The sequence below is a fragment of the Eleutherodactylus coqui genome, chromosome 12 (assembly GCF_035609145.1).
Source record: "Eleutherodactylus coqui strain aEleCoq1 chromosome 12, aEleCoq1.hap1, whole genome shotgun sequence".
Lineage (NCBI taxonomy): Eukaryota > Metazoa > Chordata > Amphibia > Anura > Eleutherodactylidae > Eleutherodactylus > Eleutherodactylus coqui.
In genome coordinates, this window is record NC_089848.1 from 98,172,252 (window position 1) to 98,192,630 (window position 20,379).

The 20,379-nt window shown below is 44.8% G+C and overlaps 1 protein-coding gene across 1 annotated transcript in view; it reads left to right on the forward strand.

The window, feature by feature from the left end:
• The window catches only part of DPP6 (dipeptidyl peptidase like 6), a 676,815-nt gene that overhangs the window by 333,433 nt on the left and 323,003 nt on the right, over window positions 1-20,379 (forward strand). The window contains exon 4 of the mRNA XM_066584876.1: window positions 5,374-5,468. Coding sequence (XP_066440973.1) covers window positions 5,374-5,468 — 95 coding nt within the window. The remainder of the gene's footprint in view (window positions 1-5,373; window positions 5,469-20,379) is intronic.

A 20,379-nucleotide genomic window follows, 5' to 3' on the forward strand; every position in this document is an offset into this window, starting at 1 on the left:
TATAATAGAACACAAGGAATCGCAGATCGCAGATAGGTGCGATCTGCGATTTTTTTGTGTCCTATAATTTATCGGCCGAGCGCATAAAAAGCGCTCATGTGTCCGATACTATTGCAAAGCAATGGTTCTAAAAGATCGCATGCGCAAATCGCGGGGAAAATCGCCCCTGTGACCGAGACCTTATACACTTTTTTCATATTACCTAATATATTCGGCCCACATACCTCCAATGGCACAGTTTCAACCCCAAGCACATTAAAAAGTCCATCGTCTACCGTCAGACCATCAGATACAACCGGATCTGCTCTAGCGCTACAGACAAGGCTGATCATTTCTACTATTTTAAAAGGACATTTTTAAATCAGGGCTACCATCCCACGTCTAATGATGATCAGATAACCAGAGAATTGCTACTGCTATCTTATATTAACAAAAGCTATTGAAAAGGACAAACTGGGACACAGAGCATTTTTTTTATGGGTCTTAAATTAAAGACGTTTACCCAATTTTTTTTTTTTTTTTTTTAGTTTTGAGCCCCTCCCCCGCTTAAAGCTGTATTCTAGTAATATGTTTATCATGACAGCATCTGGCAGCTGATATCACTGGGTCTCCTGACCTGGTACTATCATATACACATGTCACATGAGCTTCCAGTGTAGAAGCCCTGGTGTGTTTATGTGCCGTCACTGATGACATCCAGCGTCGGCGCCCCCTATTGGCTGCAGCAATAGCCAATGTAATTAGTATCAATAATGCAAATCACTGTTTAAAGTTCTGTCCATTAGAAGTGTCAGTCTATTATATGATATCAGTGGTCAGTGCAGGATCTTTTTAAATATGGATCGTGACAGCAAAAATATTTAAAAAAAATCCCTAAACATTCTAAAAAAAAATGTTTAATTCATAAACCTGATTCATACAAAAGGTTATTTTCTGATGACACATCCCCTTTTATCACAATTTATGTGTCAAAAAAAACAACACAAACACTTTTTGATTTCTCAAGTCAAGAAATTGCTAATGAGTTTTAGTAGCGCCGATTGGAAATTCACCCGGGTGTTTCGGTTAAGATGAAAAAATGCCAAGATAATTAATTGCCATTTCTGACAACAGAGAGAATGATTGCCGGTCGGTAAACAACAGGTTAATTTTGACAAGTTTAAATGTGCATTGAAATGGATTTTTGTTTTGATGTTCTTTTACGCTTTGCTGTAATGATTGATGAAAACCATAAGTGAATGTTAAAGGTTCAAAAACATTTAACAAGCAAGCTGTGAAATAAAAAAAAAGTTGCCAGAAGCATATTTTCCATTTTAGCCTCTGAACAGCTCATCGCGAGCGCCTGAACAGAGCCTACCGTAAGCATTCGCTCCTACCGGGAAAACGTGAGCTTACACGTGGCCTTTAGATTTCTACCTGATGACGCGTGGTGTAGACTATTATAGGCATTGAAGCCGTAAACAAGCATTATAGATAACAGATACTTAGTAGTCGCTGACGAGAAGATTTCATCATGTAATAACTAAAATGATTGTATTTCATGCGAGGCGACGAGTCCATAAAGTGCCGCAACTAAGTATTGAGCTTCAATGCTAAACACGAAGCTTTCTTCTCTTCTGTACACTTATGTGGAATACTGAATATGTTCCCGGCACATCCATATACCAAGATGTCATAGTAGTTTTAAAATCTTCCACCATTTACGTGTCAATACATGGAATCAATGGAAGGCTGACTACTAGAGATGAGCGAGTATACTCGCTAAGGCACATTACTCGAGCGCCGGTGACAGGTGAGTTGCGGCGGGGAGAAGGGCGGAGTGGGGGGGAGAGAGGGAGAGAGAGACCTCCTCTCCGTTCCTCCCCGCTCTCCCCCGCCGCCCCCACCCCCCGCCGGCCCCCGAATCTTTAGAGACGAGCGGGGAGATACTCGGCTAAGGCACTACTCGCTCGAGTAATGTGCCTTAGCGAGTATACTCGCTCACCTCTACTGACTACATACAAAAGTATTTGCAATTTACCTATGACGAATCATTAAAGGCCTTCTCCTTCTTCTCTGTCTTCTTCTCCTCTCCTCCTAGACGTCTTTTTAGGATTTAGACATTAAATAACCTGCGGGGTTGTTGGTCTTGGAGTCAGGTAGGAACTCTTAAGCGTTGATCTAGGGATTAGTCTGACATTATGGAGTCAGGAAGAAAATTTTTTCCACAAAGTGGGCTAAATTGGCTTCTGCCTCATTGTTTTTGATTTTTTTTTTGCCTTCCTTAGGATCAACGAGTAGAGATGAGCGAACACCAAAATGTTCGGGTGTTCGTTATCCGGAACGAACTTCCCGCGATGTCCGGGTGTTCGTTTCGAATAACGAACCCCATTGAAGTCAATGGGCGACCCGAACATTTTTGTATTTCGCCGATGCTCGCTAAGGTTTTCATGTGTGAAAATCTGGGCAATTCAAGAAAGTGATGGGAATGACACAGTGACGGATAGGGCAGGCGAGGGGCTACATGGTGGGCTGCATCTCAAGTTCACAGGTCCCACTATTAAGCCACAATAGCGGCAAGAGTGCCCCCCCCCCCCCCCACTGTCAGCATAAAGATCGTCCTCCTCTGGCACAGCTGTAACAGCTGTAGCAGAGAAGAACGATGTTTGCCCATTGAATTCAATGGAACGGCAATACAGCAGGTTCCACTGAATGCAATGGGCTGCCCGCGATCGCAGGATGAATGGTCGGAAAGGGGTTAAATATATAACCCCTTTCCTGCAATTCATCCAGAAATGTGTTACACTAAAAATATATACCGGCGTATAAGGCGACCCCCCAACTGTCACCTTATACGCCGGTAATACAGTGGAGCAAAGAATAAAAAGCATTACTTACGTTTTTAGATGATCTGCGGCGCTCCTGCAGACTGTCACTCCCTCCTAATCCACGGCAGACAAGCTTTCTCTATGAAAGGCTTTAAATCCCTGCCTCCAGGAAGACACGTGCCTTCAGCCAATCACAGCCAATGACAATGATGTCATTGAATGGCTGTGATTGGCTGTGTTTCTGGAGGCGGGGATTTCAAGCCTTTCGTGGAGAAAGCTTGTCTGCCGTGGACCAGGAGGGAGTGACAGCCTGCAGGAGAGCCGCAGATCATCTAAAAACGTAAGTAATGATTTTTATTCTTTGCTCCACTGTATTACCGGCGTATAAGGTGACAGTTGGGGGGTCGTCTTATACGCCCCGTCGCCTTATACGCCGGTATATATTTTTAGTGTAACACATTTCTGGATGAATTGCAGGAAAGGGGTTATATATTTAACCCCTTTCCGACCATTCATCCTGCGATCGCCGGCAGCCCATTGCATTCAGTGGAGTCGGCTGTATTGCCGGTTCCATTGAATTCAATGGGCAAACATCGTTCTTCTCTGCTACAGCTGTTACAGCTGTGCCAGAGAAGAAGGATTTGTCTTCTATATGTTCTCAATGGGGTCGGCGCTGCTGCCGCTGGCCCCATTGAGCGCATATAGAATGCATCCATAGCGAACCGCGGGAGGGGCAGACTTTTATATCAGGCGGACACCTTATCTCCCCAGCCACTCACAGCAGGGGGGTGGTATAGGGCTTAAACGTTGCAGGGGGAAGTTGTAATGCCTTCCCTGTCTTTATATTGGCCAAAAAAAAGCGCGAACGTCTCAGGGAAGAAAGTTAAAGTAACCCGGACACCGCATGGTGTTCGTTACGGATAACGAACATACCGAACACCCTAATATTCGCACGAATATCAAGCTCGGAAGAACACGTTCGCTCATCTCTATCAACGAGGAAGGGAGGTGGAGAGACAGGCTGAACTAGATAAACATTGTCTTCTTTCTGCCTAACATACTATGTTATTATGTATATGCTGCTCTTCTTTCTTCTTTTTCACTTTTTTCTTTTTCTCCTTCCCCTCCTCATCCTGAAGAATGAGATAGAAGGAGCAAAAGGAAGAAGGAATAAGAGGAAACATGCCGGCTTAGTTAGTAATATTTGTCTAAGAGTTAGACAGTCCAAACTTACAATGTACCATATTTATCACAGTGGCTCTGCTGAATGATAAATCTGTCAAATTTTAAGCCTGCCTAGTAGAGATGAGCGAGCGTACTCGCTAAGGCAAACTACTCGAGCGAGTAGTGCCTTATGCGAGTAGCTGCCCACTCTTCTCAAAAGATTCAGGTGCCGGGGGGGGGGAGAGCGGTGAGTTGCGGGAGTGAGCAGGGGGCAGCAGGGGTGGGAGAGAGGGAGAGAAAGATATCCCCCCTCGTTCCTCCCCGCTCTCCCCCGCCGTCCCCGCCCCCCACCGACACCCGAATCTTTAGAGACGAGTGGGCAGGTACTCGCATAACGCACTACTCGCTCGAGTAGTTTACCTTAGCGAGTACACTCGCTCATACTGCCTAGTCTACGTTTTGACCACCTATTAGTTAGCTTAGTTTATGGCAAAAATTTTACCAAACTTTTGGCGCATTTCACTGCAATTTGGCATAATTGAAGCCATGCCCCTTTTTCTGATAAGTCGGAGAAACCGTCTGAAAGTGCCTAAAGACACGTAGTAAATGTAACGCAAAGTGTGAAAGACAGTTTTCTGGCATAATTTGCACTAAAAAAATGTTGTATTTTCAATAGTAAATAAGCCCTATGGTGTCTCAGTGGTTAGCACTCTTGCCTTCCAATGCTGGAGTCCTAGGCTCCTGTGCAAGAACAACATCTGTATGGAGTTTGCATGTTCTTTTTGTGCTCCTACTCCTCCTCCTCCGTCTCCTCCTCCTCCTTCCAGTGGTTAGCACTATTGTCATGTAATGCTGGTGTCTTAGGTTCAAATCTGTGCCATGCTGATAGACACCAACCCAAAAAGATAGAATGCTGCCATAAAGTCAAAGGGTTCATCAACAAAGTATTAGTTCTAGGGTGTGTATATTTATGCAACCACACCATTTCATTTTTTTTTTCCACTCGGCTTTTCAATAGAATTGTACAGATAACGGGTCACATTGAAGGTGGAAATAAGTCCTGAAATGAGTCATCTTTGTCAGATTTGTTAACATGACAAAAGCTTGGCATTTTAACCCATTTTATATCCACTTGTACCTGATGGATGTTTAAACCGGCCTTGTAACACGAGCAAAGAGCCCTTTCCTACGCATAACAGCCTATCAGCTCTTCCTAGATTGTGCTTCCATGGTCTCTCCAACTATTAGAACTGGATTATGTCTTCCCAACATCAACTATCTTGTTCTCTTGTATTATTTGGGATCAGATGGGATCTGCTTAGGGATTGACCTTCATGGTTGATACTAGTTATTCGAAACCTTTTATTCTCCTCCCCTTACATAATTCTGGTTTGTCTTTCAGGTAAAGAACTATTATTTAAAACCCAGCAAGGCAACGTGGTGAAGCTGAACGTAGAGAAGAATGAGTCCACATTACTGATAGAGAAGAAGATGTTTGTAAGTAGAGTTTCTCATATGCGTTCACTTTATCTGATGTCTACTGCACTATCCTACCAAAAGTAGCATTTATTTCTATATGTTATTACTTAGTGGGCCTCCTTTGGCTCTATTGACACCGGATATTCTCCATGGTGTATTTTCTACTAACGTCTGATACACTTTAGCTAGTATTTCCCTCCATTCATCCTGCAAATATCTGTTGAGTTCTCTCAGAGAAGAAGTGTCACGTTTATCTCTGTGGTATTACAGATGATCTGCAGCTTTCCTGCTCAGGTGTGGGGATTGTGCTGGCTAGGCGTGTGTGTCAGCCAGTCAGCCAATCACTTCAGGTCAGTACACATAAAGTTGTCTTCTCAGGCGTGGGTAGGTTCAGCTTTCTCTGTTCTCATTCTCTCTCTGTGTGTGGTGTAAGCAGGTGCTATATGTGGTGGCTGCAAGAAAGGTTTGTGTATGTTTGGTTATGTCACTGGACTCCTGCTTAGCGCAGGGACTAGTGGTATAGCCAGGAGCCGTGACGTGGCCCGCTAGCTTCCATATTTTGATCAAAATGTCAACAAATATCTGGCATTTATAGCATTAACATCTGCTACTAGTGTTTGCATTTTTAGCTGCTGTATGATGTGATTATGGCTCTGTGTGCCTTCTTGCCCTGTCCAGTTGTCCCTGTTGGTGGTGTCATGTATATGTGTCCTGTCCTGGGTGCGTGGGTTCCTAGGAACAGCAAGGGCCTAGATCCGAAGACCGCTGGGCCACCTTGTATTGGTTTCTTCATTTCCCTTGGCAGGTGCAGCCTCCAAACATAGGATGTTCTTGTGTGTGGTACAGGCTGGTGATGCTGGCCACAGTGTTCCTTGTATGTCAGCTGGGTGATTCCTGGCATCTTTTCCCCTTGTCTGGTGGGTGAGGTGGCTCCATACAGCATGGGTTGCATTGGTGGCATGCATGACTTCTAAGTGGTGTTCATATATTATGTTATGCACTATGCTGTCTTTTTGTTGTGCTGACTTTGGAGTGATTGGCTAACACACACAAGACTAGGCAGCACAATCCCCACACCTGAGCAAGAAAGCTGCAGATCATCTGTAGTACCACAGATCCCTGGAGACAAACGTGACAAGATGGATGCTGTTCACTTTTCCCATCCGATGTTCCAGTTTGTCCCACAGATGTTCAGTAGGGTTCAGGTTGGGACTCTGTGCAGCCAGTTTAGTCATAGAACATCCATATCCTCAAGCCAACGTGAAACAGTGTTGGACTTGTGACGAGGCGCATTGTCTTGTTGGAAGTATGGCCGACCATTCCCAGAGTATTACCACATTGTAAGCAGCATATTACTGCCTAGAATATCAAGGTACACCTCCCTGTTCATGGTTCTTGTCACTACAACCAACCGACCAAGAGCATGCCACGTAAACCACCCCCAGACCATAATGGAACCTCCTCTGTACTGAACTGTTGGCACAACACACTCAGGCAGAAGGCGTTCCCCATCATCTTTCACACCCCGGTACGTCCATCTGATGTGAAGATAGGGTAGTGGGATCTGTCAATCAATAGAATGTTCTTCCATTTCTCAACTGTCCAATGACAACTATCTATGCACCATTATAGACGGCCCGATGCATTGTGCTTCATGATGGACGGCTTGTGTGCAGCGGCATAACCCATATACCCAATAGTGCACAGTTCTGGTAACAAACTATGGCTGACACCTTCAAGGGTCTGCACCTTATGTAGCATGGTTTAGGACATGTGACATGCTAATAAGACACGATCCATTCTACTGATAGGAGGTCCAAGTACTTTTGGTAGCATAGTGTATATTCCTTCTTGGTAGTGCGAATATGAAATGAGAACATGTGACCTGTTAAAGGGAGGATACGGAGTCTGCCAGAAAATATGGCGGCGCTCCATCTGATTCTATATTATTTTGGTCTTGACCGGTAGCGTGCAAATGAGGTGACAGGCGAAGGACCTACGGCTCTGAATTATATAACTAAATGACATTGTTCAGTCTTTATGCATGTGGCTCTTCTATATACATGTGCCTTGATGATAATGCACATTACTTCAATACTTTGGGTACATTATATCAGATACAGGCTATTTGTACGACAATAGCTTGATGTCTTCCATTCACAGGCATCCATAAACAGTAATCTGCGGTAAACCGATACATTTTAATCATGCCATTAAATTTGTCATCACATTCTCCTACAATGCTGCGCCCTATTTTCTTGCGCATCCTAATATCAGAGAAGACGGCCATACTTACTGGCATACTGATGCAGAATACAAGGGCGGATATGGAACCTCATCCTCACAGGCAGACGGGCAGATTGCTATATGGAGTATTACACAGGTGTAAGATACTGATGAACGACCATTCACACACATAGTACATGTGGGGGGGGGGGGGGGGAGGGCTGCTTAGAATTATACATGTAGATTAGGGTGTCCCATAGAGGTATGGCAAAAACTAAAGCGGCAGCTATACAGCAAGACACTTTCCCAATGTGTTACATCTGCTAATAGTAATGTTAGGGGAAGGTTTTAGGCCGGCTTCACACGAGCGTGACGGGCTCCGCCGCGTAATATTCCGCAGTGAAGCCCGTCACGGCGCCCCCCAGAGACCCCATACTTACCAGCGGAAGATAGCGTGAAGACGCTTCCCCGCCCACCGCAGTCGCGTCATGTGACACGCCCACCGCGTCACGTGCGCGGCCAGCCGTGTCACGTGACGCGCCGGCCGCGTCATATGACGCGCGGCGGTAGGCGGGGAAGCGTTTTTTCACGCTATCTTCCGCTGGTTGCAGCGGGAGATAGCGTGAATGGACGGCTTCCATTGACTGCAATGGAAGCCGTCAGCGCGTGAACCCGCGACAAATAGAGCATGCTGCGGGTGAGGACGGGAGATTTCACGGTGCGAAATTCCGCGGTGGAATTCCGCACCGTGAGCATTGTGCTATTAGGTTCAATAGAACCTAATAGCAGGGGGCAACGCAGCGGATTTTTGCCGCGGATTTACGCGGTGTAAATCCGTTCGTGGGAAGGAGGCCTTAGGCATAAATTCCAACTGCAGGATGGTGCTCCAAACCTATGTATAGACTCCGATGGGGCCCTTTGGTGCACAAATGTACACAAAATACAGCATGCTCTAAGGGCTCACTTACACGGGAGTATGCGGCCCGTGTATTATGCATGTAATAGCTGCATTTTTTCACACGTGTATCACATGTGTGAAAGACAATGCAGCATTTTCTAATTTGATGCATATTACGCACATACTATACGCCAATATAGGCTATGAGCATATAACATATATGTACTGCATATTTACGTGCATGAAAAATACGCGGGCCACATACGCCCATGTGAGTGAGCCCTATGTCTTCTGCCCTTTTAATTAGCTAATTTATGACCACAACCAGCAGAGATTTGTGCAGCTGCTGCTGCTGATTTTCGCTCACAGAGCATTGTTTAGATTGGGCACTTCCAGTACACTCTCCTTACTTCAGTCCTAACAGCGGTCCCACGGGACTTAGAGAGAAGCGGAAAGCGGATCTCTGCTTCTCACATGCTGCTTTTCAACTTTGTAATTGGGTTTTACTCTCTATCTCTTACAGGGGCCACAACACAAAGTTGATATCTATGTTCCGATGCCCCTAGAGGTACCATCGTGTACTGCACCCATGTTTTTCTATTCAAGTATGCTATTGCTATTTCAGTAAAAGACACCAGTAACGAAATATAGCGCTGGATCAGACTTTTTGACTACACCCTGTATCATAAGGGGATTCTCAAAATTCAACACTACAGTGACTACTGCAATGTCAGAATTACCCCCCCCCCCCCCCCCTTCATTAGTGTCTTCAGTACTTAGTAGCACCTTTTGCTGTTATGACCTGCTGCAAATATGATGCAGACCCAGAGATCAGCTTCTGCCAGCGTTCCTGAGGGAATTGTCAGTGGGGCTGAATAATCTTGACTGCAGTCGTATACACAGTATATAGGGGTTCGCTGCCTCCTTGTCCCTGACCACAAACAAGTACCGTATATACCGGCGTATAAGGCGACGGGGCGTATAAGACGACCCCCCAACTGTCACCTTATACGCCGGTATACAGTGGAGAAAAAAAATAAATTCATTACTCACCTCCCACGGCGTTCTGTCGCGCTCCGGCAGGATGTCGCTCGCTCCGGCAGGCTGTCGCTCGCTCCTCGTCCCCGGCGCAGCATAGCTTTCTGAATGCGGGGCTTGAAATCCCCGCTTCCAGAAAGCTAATACACACGCCGGCAGCCATGACATCATTGAATGGCTGTGATTGGCTAAAGCACACGTGGCTTCAGCCAATCACACTATTCAATGACATCATTGAATGGGTGTGATTGCTAACACGTGCGCCTTCAGCCAATCACAGCCATTCAATGATGTCATTGAATAGTGTGATTGGCTGAAGCCACGTGTGCTTTAGCCAATCACAGCCATTCAATGCTGTCATGGCTGCCGGCGTGTGTATTAGCTTTCTGGAAGCGGGGATTTCAAGCCCGCATTCAGAAAGCTATGCTGCGCCGGGGACGAGGAGCGAGCGACAGCCTGCCGGGGCGAGCGACATCCTGCCGGAGCGCGACAGAACGCCGTGGGAGGTGAGTAATAATTTTTTTTTTTTTACACTTTTTTTTTTTTGTATTACCGGCGCATAAGACGACCCCCGACTGCAGAGCAGATTTTTCGGGGTTCAAAAGTCGTCTTATACGCCGGTATATACGGTATTTGAAAATGGTAAAAAATCGAAACAAAGTATACAAAAACTTTGTGGAACTTTTATTGACATGAAACTGGAAAATTCCGTTAAGTAGAAGACGATGTGTGATGTAAAGGGGTTACAACCTTTCCTACAAGCGGCACAGTCTGGGATTTAAATGCCTAAGCCATCTTTATTTTAGAGGAGGGGATTCTTTCCTTTATCGAGCCAGCAGACGATTCAAGACGTGCCGTTCAAAAGTGGCCGGATAATAGGAGGAAATGCCCATAATGTAAGACGTTTAATGTTGGAAGAGTATAGCGGCTGTAATCTTCTCTCTTCATGCTTTTGTTTATTGCGCTCCATTTGCCATTGTAGGATGACAAGTTGTCTAAACAGAACATCATAAAAGGTTTTCTGCTCATTTATCAAAGGCTTTTTTGTATCATTGCTTTGTACGACATAAACACTGGACTTTATTATATGCTTTGTGTGTGATGATGAATGTAAGGCTCCGGCTGCACAGCCTCTCTGTGTACCGTACCTGATCTCTAGTCCGCGACTTCAAAGACATGGCGCTGTTTGAGCAGAGAGCTGAGCCGCTCTTCAACTTTATGATTAAAAGACGACATCCGCGGCTCCTGTCAGATGCTGGAAGTCCCTGGACTTCCACTAAAGTTACACTATAAATAAGAGTCGACCTGAAGACCGGGACACATGCAAAACAGTGGTTTAAAGACAAAGATGGCACTTAATGAGCAGGAAGAATGGCTTCTGCCAACACGGACTAACCTACTGCAGTCTTTTATGGCTTGTACAGATACATGCCGCAACATTTGCTATGAGAGCGGCTGTTATCTCTGCTGGACACATTGAAAGGACAATAGATGGTAAACTTTGATCATGAGAAAGAGCCGATTCAGAAGAGATAATGGCAAGCTGAGTGTATTCTGCATCCCAGGTGACCTCTTGTGGGATTCAAGGTTTTGAGTTAAAAAAAAAAATCACCAAAAGTTATTTTAAAATCATTTAAAAATATTTTTTTTTTCCAAATTAACTTTTTATTGGATATTTCAGAATTATTGTTGTTTTGTTGTTGATTCGTCCAGTCGCTTCCGAGTCTTTGTGACCTAATGGACCAGCCCACGTCAGAGCTTTTTGTCGCCACCCCCAGCACCACCGAGGACCAGTCCATCACCTGAAGGATATCATCCATCCATCTTGCCCTTGGCCGGCCCCTCTTCTTTTTGCCTTCCACCTTCCCCAACATCAGTATCTTCTACAAGGTATCCTGTCTTCTCATTATATGGCCAAAGTACTTCAGTTTTGCCTTTAATATCAGTCCCTCCAGTGAGCCGCCTGGCTTTATTTTCTGGAGTATGGACTGGTTTGATCTTCTTGCGGTCCAAGGCACTCTCGGCATTTTCCTCCAACACCACAGTTCAATAGCGTCTATTTTCCTTCGCTCAGCTTTCCTTATGGTCCAGCTCTCACATCCATAGGTTACTATGCAGAATACCCTTGCTTTAGCGATGCGGACCTTCGTTGTCGGTGTGATGTCTCTGCTCTTAACTATTTTATTGAGATTGGCCATTGCTCTCCTCCCAAGAAGTAAACATCTTCTGATTTCCTTGCTGCAGTCCGCGTCTTCAGTGATCTTTGTGCCTAGATATATGAAGTCTGTCACTGCCTCCATGTTTTCTCCCTCTACTTGCCAGTTGTCCATCAATCTGGTTGCCATAATCTTGTTTTTGTATGTTTAACTGTAACCCAGCCTTTGCACTTTCTTCTTTCACCTTAGTAATAAGGTTCCTCATCTTCTCCTCGCTTTCAGCCATCATAGTTGTATCATCTGCATATCTAAGATTGTTAATGATGATTCTTCCAGCGATTTTACCTCCAGCCTTGGATTCACCAAGCCCCGCTCGTCACATGATGTGTTCTGCATACAAGTTGCATAGGTAGGGTGAGAGCACACACCCCTGCCGTACTCCTTTCCCAATCTTAAACCATTCTGTTATTCCATGGTCTGTTCTTACCGTTCTTAAGTACTGTTACAATTGACAAAATACAGAAACAATGTTACATAGCATTTGATCTTTAACATGCACCCTTCAATATGTGCCCTCCAGGACGGGTCGTGTTTTCATTAGGGCTTAATTAATAGTCCGAAAATTGATAAAACTTACAAGAAAAGAGAAGATGAGAAGCAGATGCTGAACTGACAAACTATTGACACACATGTAAAGCCATTAGTAAAGGAAACAAAAAAACACAAAACAAGGAACAGATATATATATTGAGGCAGTGTTAGGCTTAAAGGGGTTGTCCCGAGGCAGCAAGTGGGTCTGTACACTTCTGCATGGCCATAATAATGCACTTTGTAATGTACATTGTGCATTAATTATGAGCCATGCAGAAGTTATAAAAAGTTTTATACTTACCTGTTCCGTTGCTGGCGTCCTCGTCTCCATGGTGCCGACTAATTTTCGCCCTCCGATGGCCAAATTAGCCGCGCTTGCGCAGTCCGGGTCTTCTGCAGTCTTCTATGGGGCTCCGTGTAGCTCCGTGTAGCTCCGCCCCGTCACGTGCCGATTCCAGCCAATCAGGAGGCTGGAATCGGCAGTGGACCGCACAGAAGAGCTGCGGTCCACGGAGGAAGAGGCCATCTTCAGCGGTGAGTAGAGAAGTCACCGGAGCGCGGGGATTCAGGTAAGCGCTCCGGTGAGCTTTCTTTACCTCCCTGCATCGGGGTTGTCTCGCGCCGAACGGGGGGGGGGGTTGAAAAAAAAAAAAACCCGTTTCGGCGCGGGACAACCCCTTTAAAGGGGTTGTCCCGCGCCGAAACGTTTTTTGTTTTTTTTCAATAGCCCCCCCGTTCGGCGCGAGACAAACCCGATGCAGGGGTTAAAAAAGAAAACCGGATAGTGCTTACCTGAATCCCTGCGCTCCGGTGACTTCTTACTTACCTGGTGAAGATGGCCGCCGGGATCTTCCCCCTCGGTGGACCGCAGGTCTTCTCTGCGGTCCATTGCCGATTCCAGCCTCCTGATTGGCTGGAATCGGCACATAACGGGGCGGAGCTACGAGGAGCCGCTCTCCGGCACGAGCGGTCCCATTCAGAAAAGAAGAAGACCGGACTGCGCAAGCGCGTCTAATCCGGCAATTAGACGGTGAAAATTAGACGGCACCATGGAGACGAGGACGCTAGCAACGGAACAGGTAAGTGAATAACTTCCGTATGGCTCATAATTAATGCACAATGTACATTACAAAGTGCATTAATATGGCCATACAGAAGTGTATACCCCCGCTTTGTTTCGCGGGACAACCCCTTTAATGCTCACGGCCAGATTTCCGCCGCGTTTAACACGGCAGAAACCTGCGGCGTTTCACTGCAGCTGTTAGGTTCTATTGAACCTAATAGCTCAATGTACATGCTTGGGAATTGTAGTCAATGGAAGCCGCCCGTCACGCTATACTTCCGCTGTAGCACAGCGGAAGTATAGCGTGAATATGCGCCCCGCCCACCGTCGGCGCGTCATGTGACGCCGCTGGCGTGTCATATGACACTGCCGGCGCACCCTGCGCTGTACTGCGCATGTGCGCCGGATCATCATGCGGGACTTCGCTAAGTGGATCCAGAGGTGAGTATGGGGTCTTTGGGGGAGGGGCCCCGTGATGGACTCCGCTGCAGTATTCCGCTTGTGAAGCCCGTCACGGCCATGTGCATAAGGCCTTAGAGGGGAGAGAGTTGGGGCCAAGGATTCTGCAGAAAATGGAACTTTTGAGAACTATCGTTCTGCATAGCTATTAATCTCTCATAGGAGATATGTTCAGGAATTACTCTTATAGGTCTTTGATCGTGGGGGACCTGGGAGAGTTCCAGTTTCTAGTTATTAGGAGCTGGCAGACAGGAGAATATGACAAATTATTCTTCTTTATCTTTATTTTTAATGTCCTGATTTATTTTTAAAAGAATCCTATAATCTTGCAGTTTTTCCTCGGACCACCGAACCTAATAATAATCTGACACTTCCTGTTCTATAGAGAAAACTTCTCGACCGTCATCTCATTAACATCACAGGCAGGATTGCAAGGAAAGGTGACATCTATCTAACTATTGATAACACAGAATCCACTATTCACCATAGGTGATGTCACAGCTCACCTCCTCCCCCCCTGCAACTGCCACAGGGCATTCCCACAACACTCTCCCATAGACATCAATAGGTGATAAAAGATGACCTTCTCTCTATCCATGCATAAGTCACAGAGCATGCCTACAACACACTTCCATAGAAATCAATAGGTATGATCACAGCTCTCATCTTCCTACTTGCACAGGTCACAGAGCATGCCCACAATACTCCTCCATAGACATCAGTAGGTAATCACAGCTCACCTCCTCCCTGCAATGGTCACAGAGCATGCCCACAACACTACCCCATAGACATCAGTAGGTAATCACAGCTCGCCTCCCTGCATAGGTCACAGAGCATGCTCACAACACTACCCCATAGACATCAATAGGTAATCACAGCTCGCCTCCCTGCATAGGTCACAGAGCATGCCCACAACATAACCCCATAGACATCAATAGGTAATCACAGCTCACCTCCTCCTCCCTGCAAAGGCCACAGAAACTTGCTCATAAAACTCTCCCATAAGTAAGTCCCCTCTTGACTACTCCATGTAAGACTCATTAGGCTTCTGTAAAGCATATATCTAAATACTGTTAACTGCAGCTTAGCCAAGATGGCTGCCCCCATACAGACAATAAAATTAGAAAAAATCACAAAATAAAAACTGATTTAAAAAATGGAAAATGCTTAGCAAAAATAGGTGATATATTTTCTTTAAAAATCTTAGGACCATTCTGGCAATGGGTACCTGGGCACTACCCTAATGAGCAATAATCAGTCCAGCCATAGTATTAAAGTAAACAATCCCTTTAAGTGCATTTAGAAGGAACAGATGAATTCTGGAGCATAGAGACGCTTGTATCTGGACAAGATAAGGAAAGTATTTGAAGGGGTTTTCCAAGAAAAAACTGTTGATGACATTAGTTAATCGCCAGGGACCCACAGCTTGGGATCCCCAGCAATCAGCTGTCAGCACATCATCATTGAAGTCGGCAACAGAAGTTCCTTAGCAGGCTACTCCCATTGAAATTAATAGGAGCTGAAGCTGTCTGTTACACTTCTGGCACTTCCACCTCTGACACCGATGGGAGTGAAGCCAGCCAAGGTACTTCCTCTCCCGATCCCATAAAGATCTCCGGTCTAATGCAGTAATGGCAGGCCGGGCGATCAGCTCATCGGTAGGATGCCAAGCAGTGATTTATTATTATTGATGACCTATCTTGAGGATAGGTGATCAAAGTTTTTGACCGGAGGACCTCTTCAAGGGATTGTACAGGAATGTAACAAAGTGACAATGTAGCCTGTAGAAACTGTCTATGCTTTCTATGCAAATTGACCTGAATGAAGATTAGGGAGATTAAAAGTTATTCTGATGACCAGTTAATTTAGAAAACCCCACATTGCTTCTTGTCGGGGTCAACTGAAGGGCCATGTACACAGTAATAATCAGTGAATAGTTGACGCCCACAATGTGGTCTCTATTATTTAATTGCGGTACAAGATGGGCTCTATTATTTTACAGGAGTAAAACATGAGCTGCATTATTTTATAGGAGTACAACATGGGCTCTGTTATTTAATTGCGGTACAATATGCGCTCTAATATTTTACAAGAGTGCAACATGGGCTCTATTATTTTACAGGAGTGCAACATGGGCTGGATTATTTTATAGGAGTACAACATGAGCTCTATTATTTTATAGGAGTACAACATGGGCTCTATTATGTTATAGGAGTACAACATGGGCTCTATTATTTTATAGGAGTACAACATGGGCTCTATTATTTTACAGGAGTGCAACATGGGCTCTATTATTTTATAGGAGTACAACATGAGCTCTATTGTTTTACAGGAGTACAACATGAGCTCTATTATTTTACAGGAGTACAACATGGGCTCTATTATTTTATAGGAGTACAACATGAGCTCTATTGTTTTACAGGAGTACAACATGAGCTCTGTTAATTTATAGGAGTACAACATGAGCTCTATTATTTTACAGGAGTACAACATGAGCTCTATTATTTTACAGGAGTACAACATGGGCTCTATTATTTTACAAGAGTACAACATGGGCTCTATTATGTTATAGGAGTACAACATGGGCTCTATTATGTTATAGGAGTACAACATGGGCTCTATTATGTTATAGGAGTACAACATGGGCTCCATTATTTTACAGGAGTACAACATGAGCTCTATTATTTTACAGGAGTACAACATGAGCTCTATTATTTTACAGGAGTACAACATGGGCTCCTTTATTTTACAGAAGTGCAACATGAGCTCTATTATTTCATAGAGTTAGAACATCAGCTCCATTAATTTGTGGGGACAATACAAGAAAGTTATACGATGGGCTCAAGTAGTGCAAACAGCCCCAGGCTTATGTTGTACTTTTGCCACTAATTATTAGGTATTTCTCAGGGCTGCAGGTCAGCGGTATGTGAAGGTGACGGGCCTCCTGTCCTCCGCTATGATGGTGTCCTGCTTTCATATACCTTGATGATAGACCAAGGAGGATTATTAAATCCTCCTGGCTATTGCTGTTATCGAGCTCATCACATGAAAATGGTGAATCTTTTGATGATAAATTTCCGGTTGATTAGACGAAGAAGCTTTGATTATTTCTTCCACTGGGCACTAAGAATATTCGAGGACTGCCAAATATCGAGTGTAATGGTCCATGGAAATCAATACCTGCATTACCTTTGTTACATTACATTAGGCACGTCTGACATTTTCTACGACTCCCCGCAGGCAGCGGGTGTTGTACTTGTGGATGCCGTACAGCATCGCGTTGTGTTTTCTGCTTGTTGATCTATCAAGAAAAACATTTTGGCTCCTGTAATCTCCATGCGTCCAAAATACCTTGATGGCGGCGATGTGCTGGGAATTACACTCGCTGCAGCAACAAAGTTTACTTTCTGATTCCACAGACCGGAACAATTGCTCTGCGAGTTTTTCACTTCCAAAGCCCCAAATCCTCTTGTATTTGTACAGTTCTAGTTTAAAGTGTGAAACGCACAATTGTATTAGGCGGCTGAAATGTTTTTTTGTACTTTCTGCCGTGGATAATGCTTTCCAAATGACATTACACGAGGTTTACTGAACGCAATGCTTCCATCTGCTCTAGACAGAAAGTCTTCACTATCTGTGTATATAGGAAAGTCAACATCTTCACTGCTGATCAAAGTTACTCTTCTGAAATGGAACATGTGAATGACATTTTATATCCAGGGCTTGAAAACGATTCTTCATTGGAAGATGTTCGATCCCCGATTTACGCGGAGTCTCGTCGTGGTCTACGGCGCCAGTAGTTGGAAACGAGGAACACGATCTATATATTTCTATTCATTATTTAGTTCCTATATTCATAATTTATTATTTGCCTTATGTAAATGTAATTCTCTCCATGTGTTTGTCCTATATAGGCGAGTACGACCGTGATCAAAGCCGGGAAGCGTTACAGAGGAATACCAAAATAGAAGCAGAAGTATACCTTCTACCAAAAGTACTTGGACACCTGAGCAACAATCATACATAGTATTTATGTCAGCAGGGGCTCCTTTGGCCCTAATGACATCAGATACTCTCTGTGGTATACGCTCTACTAATGTCTGATGCAGTTCAGCTGGTATTTCCCTTCATTCATCCTGCAAATGTCTGCAGAGTTTTCTCAAAGCAGATGGATGCTGTTCATGATGATGTATTCCCTGAGCCAATGTTCCAGATAGTCTCAAAGATGTTCAGTTGGGTTCAGGTTGGGACTCTGTGCAGCCGGTCTAATCATGGAACATCCATATCCTCAAACCAACATAAAACAGCGCTGGATGTGTGACAGGTGCGTTGTCTTGTTGGAAGTATGGCTGACCATTCCCAGAGTATTGCCACATTGTTGGCATCTCATCATTGACTAGAATTTTAAGGTACAATTCCGCGTTCATGATTCTTGTTACTACAACCAACTGACAGACACCATGCCACGTAAAACATCCATAGACCATAATAGAGCCTCCGCCGTACTGAACTGTTGGCGTAACCCCCTCAGAAGATGGAGTAGTGCAATTCGTCATTCCATAGAACGTTCTTCCATTGCTCAACTGTCTATTGATGATGCTCCTTGCACCACTGTAATGGGCTGATGCATCTTCTTTGAGAGAACTCGCCAGACATTTGAAGGATGGATGGAGGGAAATACCAACTGAAATGTATCAGATGTTAGTAGAAAGTATGCCACATACTTTCTACTAACATACTTTTTACTGCCATTGCAGACCCTTCTGATGCAGTGACATTTCTAACAGGCAGTGGGTTCCCTCAGTTGCATGGGGTTTAAAACCACTGGCCATTCTGCATCTCCAGCCACACCTTGTTTGCCACCATTCCCCACTCACTGGTCTTTGTCTAATGACTCTGGATGGATCCGGTTATTGTGGTCATCATGGTTTGGTCTGCAGCTATGTCATCACTGGTCATCTGCTCTGGTAATGGCAGGGAGAGAGCCGTCCTCTTCTCCTACGCGCTGATGCTCTGATTGAGAGGCCTGACCATGCAGTGATCCATGTCGAACATCTGCAATGCTGGGCCTAGCCAGGTCGGTTATCTGTGGCCAATATCATAGATGTCACTCATTGCCTTCTCCTATGCAGCATTTGCCTTCCCCTCTGGGCCTACTCACTTGGTCCAGCTTGGCCCTGCAGGCTCTGACAGCCTTTAATGACTTTGTCTCTTCACATATGTAAGGGGGTTATTAGACAATTAGGTTTGTGAAGTGTTCTATTATTACTAATGTTACTATTAATACTGGTTTTGGTATGTTTATGTAATGTGGATTTCTGTGGATGAAGTCTGACCTCTAGCGGTCAAGGTGTGTATTACTTCAATGCCTAGTCTTAATATATTGGCTTATTTCTGTTGGATGAGAGGATCACATAGGGAGATGGGCACATAGGACATGCCTGGGCAAAAGTAGACAGAGTGTAGCAGTAGGAGTCTATTTAAGAGCTTTGTATCTATGGACCCCTCCACCAACGGGAACCTGGGAAGTGGTACGTCCCGTCCTGGGATTTAAATCAGACCTCCACCAATCAATTAATGATGGCTTATCCAGAAGATAGGCCATCATGGTTTACTGATGGACTACCCCTTTATCAAAAATGTCAGTTGGGCAGGGCTCTCAGTGCAAATGTAGCATATTCTGAGTTTTGTTAGGTGGCCCTATTGAGGATTTCTTTATGTGTCTTCCATATGCTTTGGTCTTTGTCCTTCCAGTTCTTTAATTACATTATCCTTCTATTTCTCCTCTCTCCTAAAACCTCGGATTTTCACTCTGTCTTCCTCTCATGTAAATTAATTTCCAACAACAATTTATTGTCGCTTCCCTCCGGTCAGCTCCTGAGCCGTAGAGCAGCCGCCGTGACTGCTGCCCTGGTAATTACAGCCCTGACAATTACTAGGCAATTACTATGATTAATGTGGGGTGGTCCATAGCTGTAAGTAAATCCAGTCCTTTCCTATATTGTGCCCCGAGGCCTCATGCAAGAGATCCCGATTACAGCAGTAATACCTTCCCATGGAGGCCGGCAGACCGCCGCGTTCTCATATGATGATATACGCCGCGGTTTATTATGCTCCATCGGATGTTCCAGTTCATTTCATTTGGAGTGGGGTAACATGTGATACGCAACCCACAAAACTAGGCCACATGCAGGGCCGGGCTGGGGCTAGAGAGCAGCCTGGCACATGAACCCCTCCGGCCAACATGCAATATTGCAAATATTGAAATTCCGCCATTGCTTTTTGGGTTGTGTTTTTATGTTGTTCACTATTCAGCATGGTAACTTTCTTCTCTGGATCAGCAGGATTATAGCGATGCCAAGTTTATATCGATTTTGTTTTTACTAGTTTAGCACAAAAAAAGCCACAGTTTTAAAAAAAGAACAGTTGACTCTGCATCGCTGCATTCTGAGATCCATTACATTTTTATTTTTCCAGCAACTGAGCTATGTGAGGTCT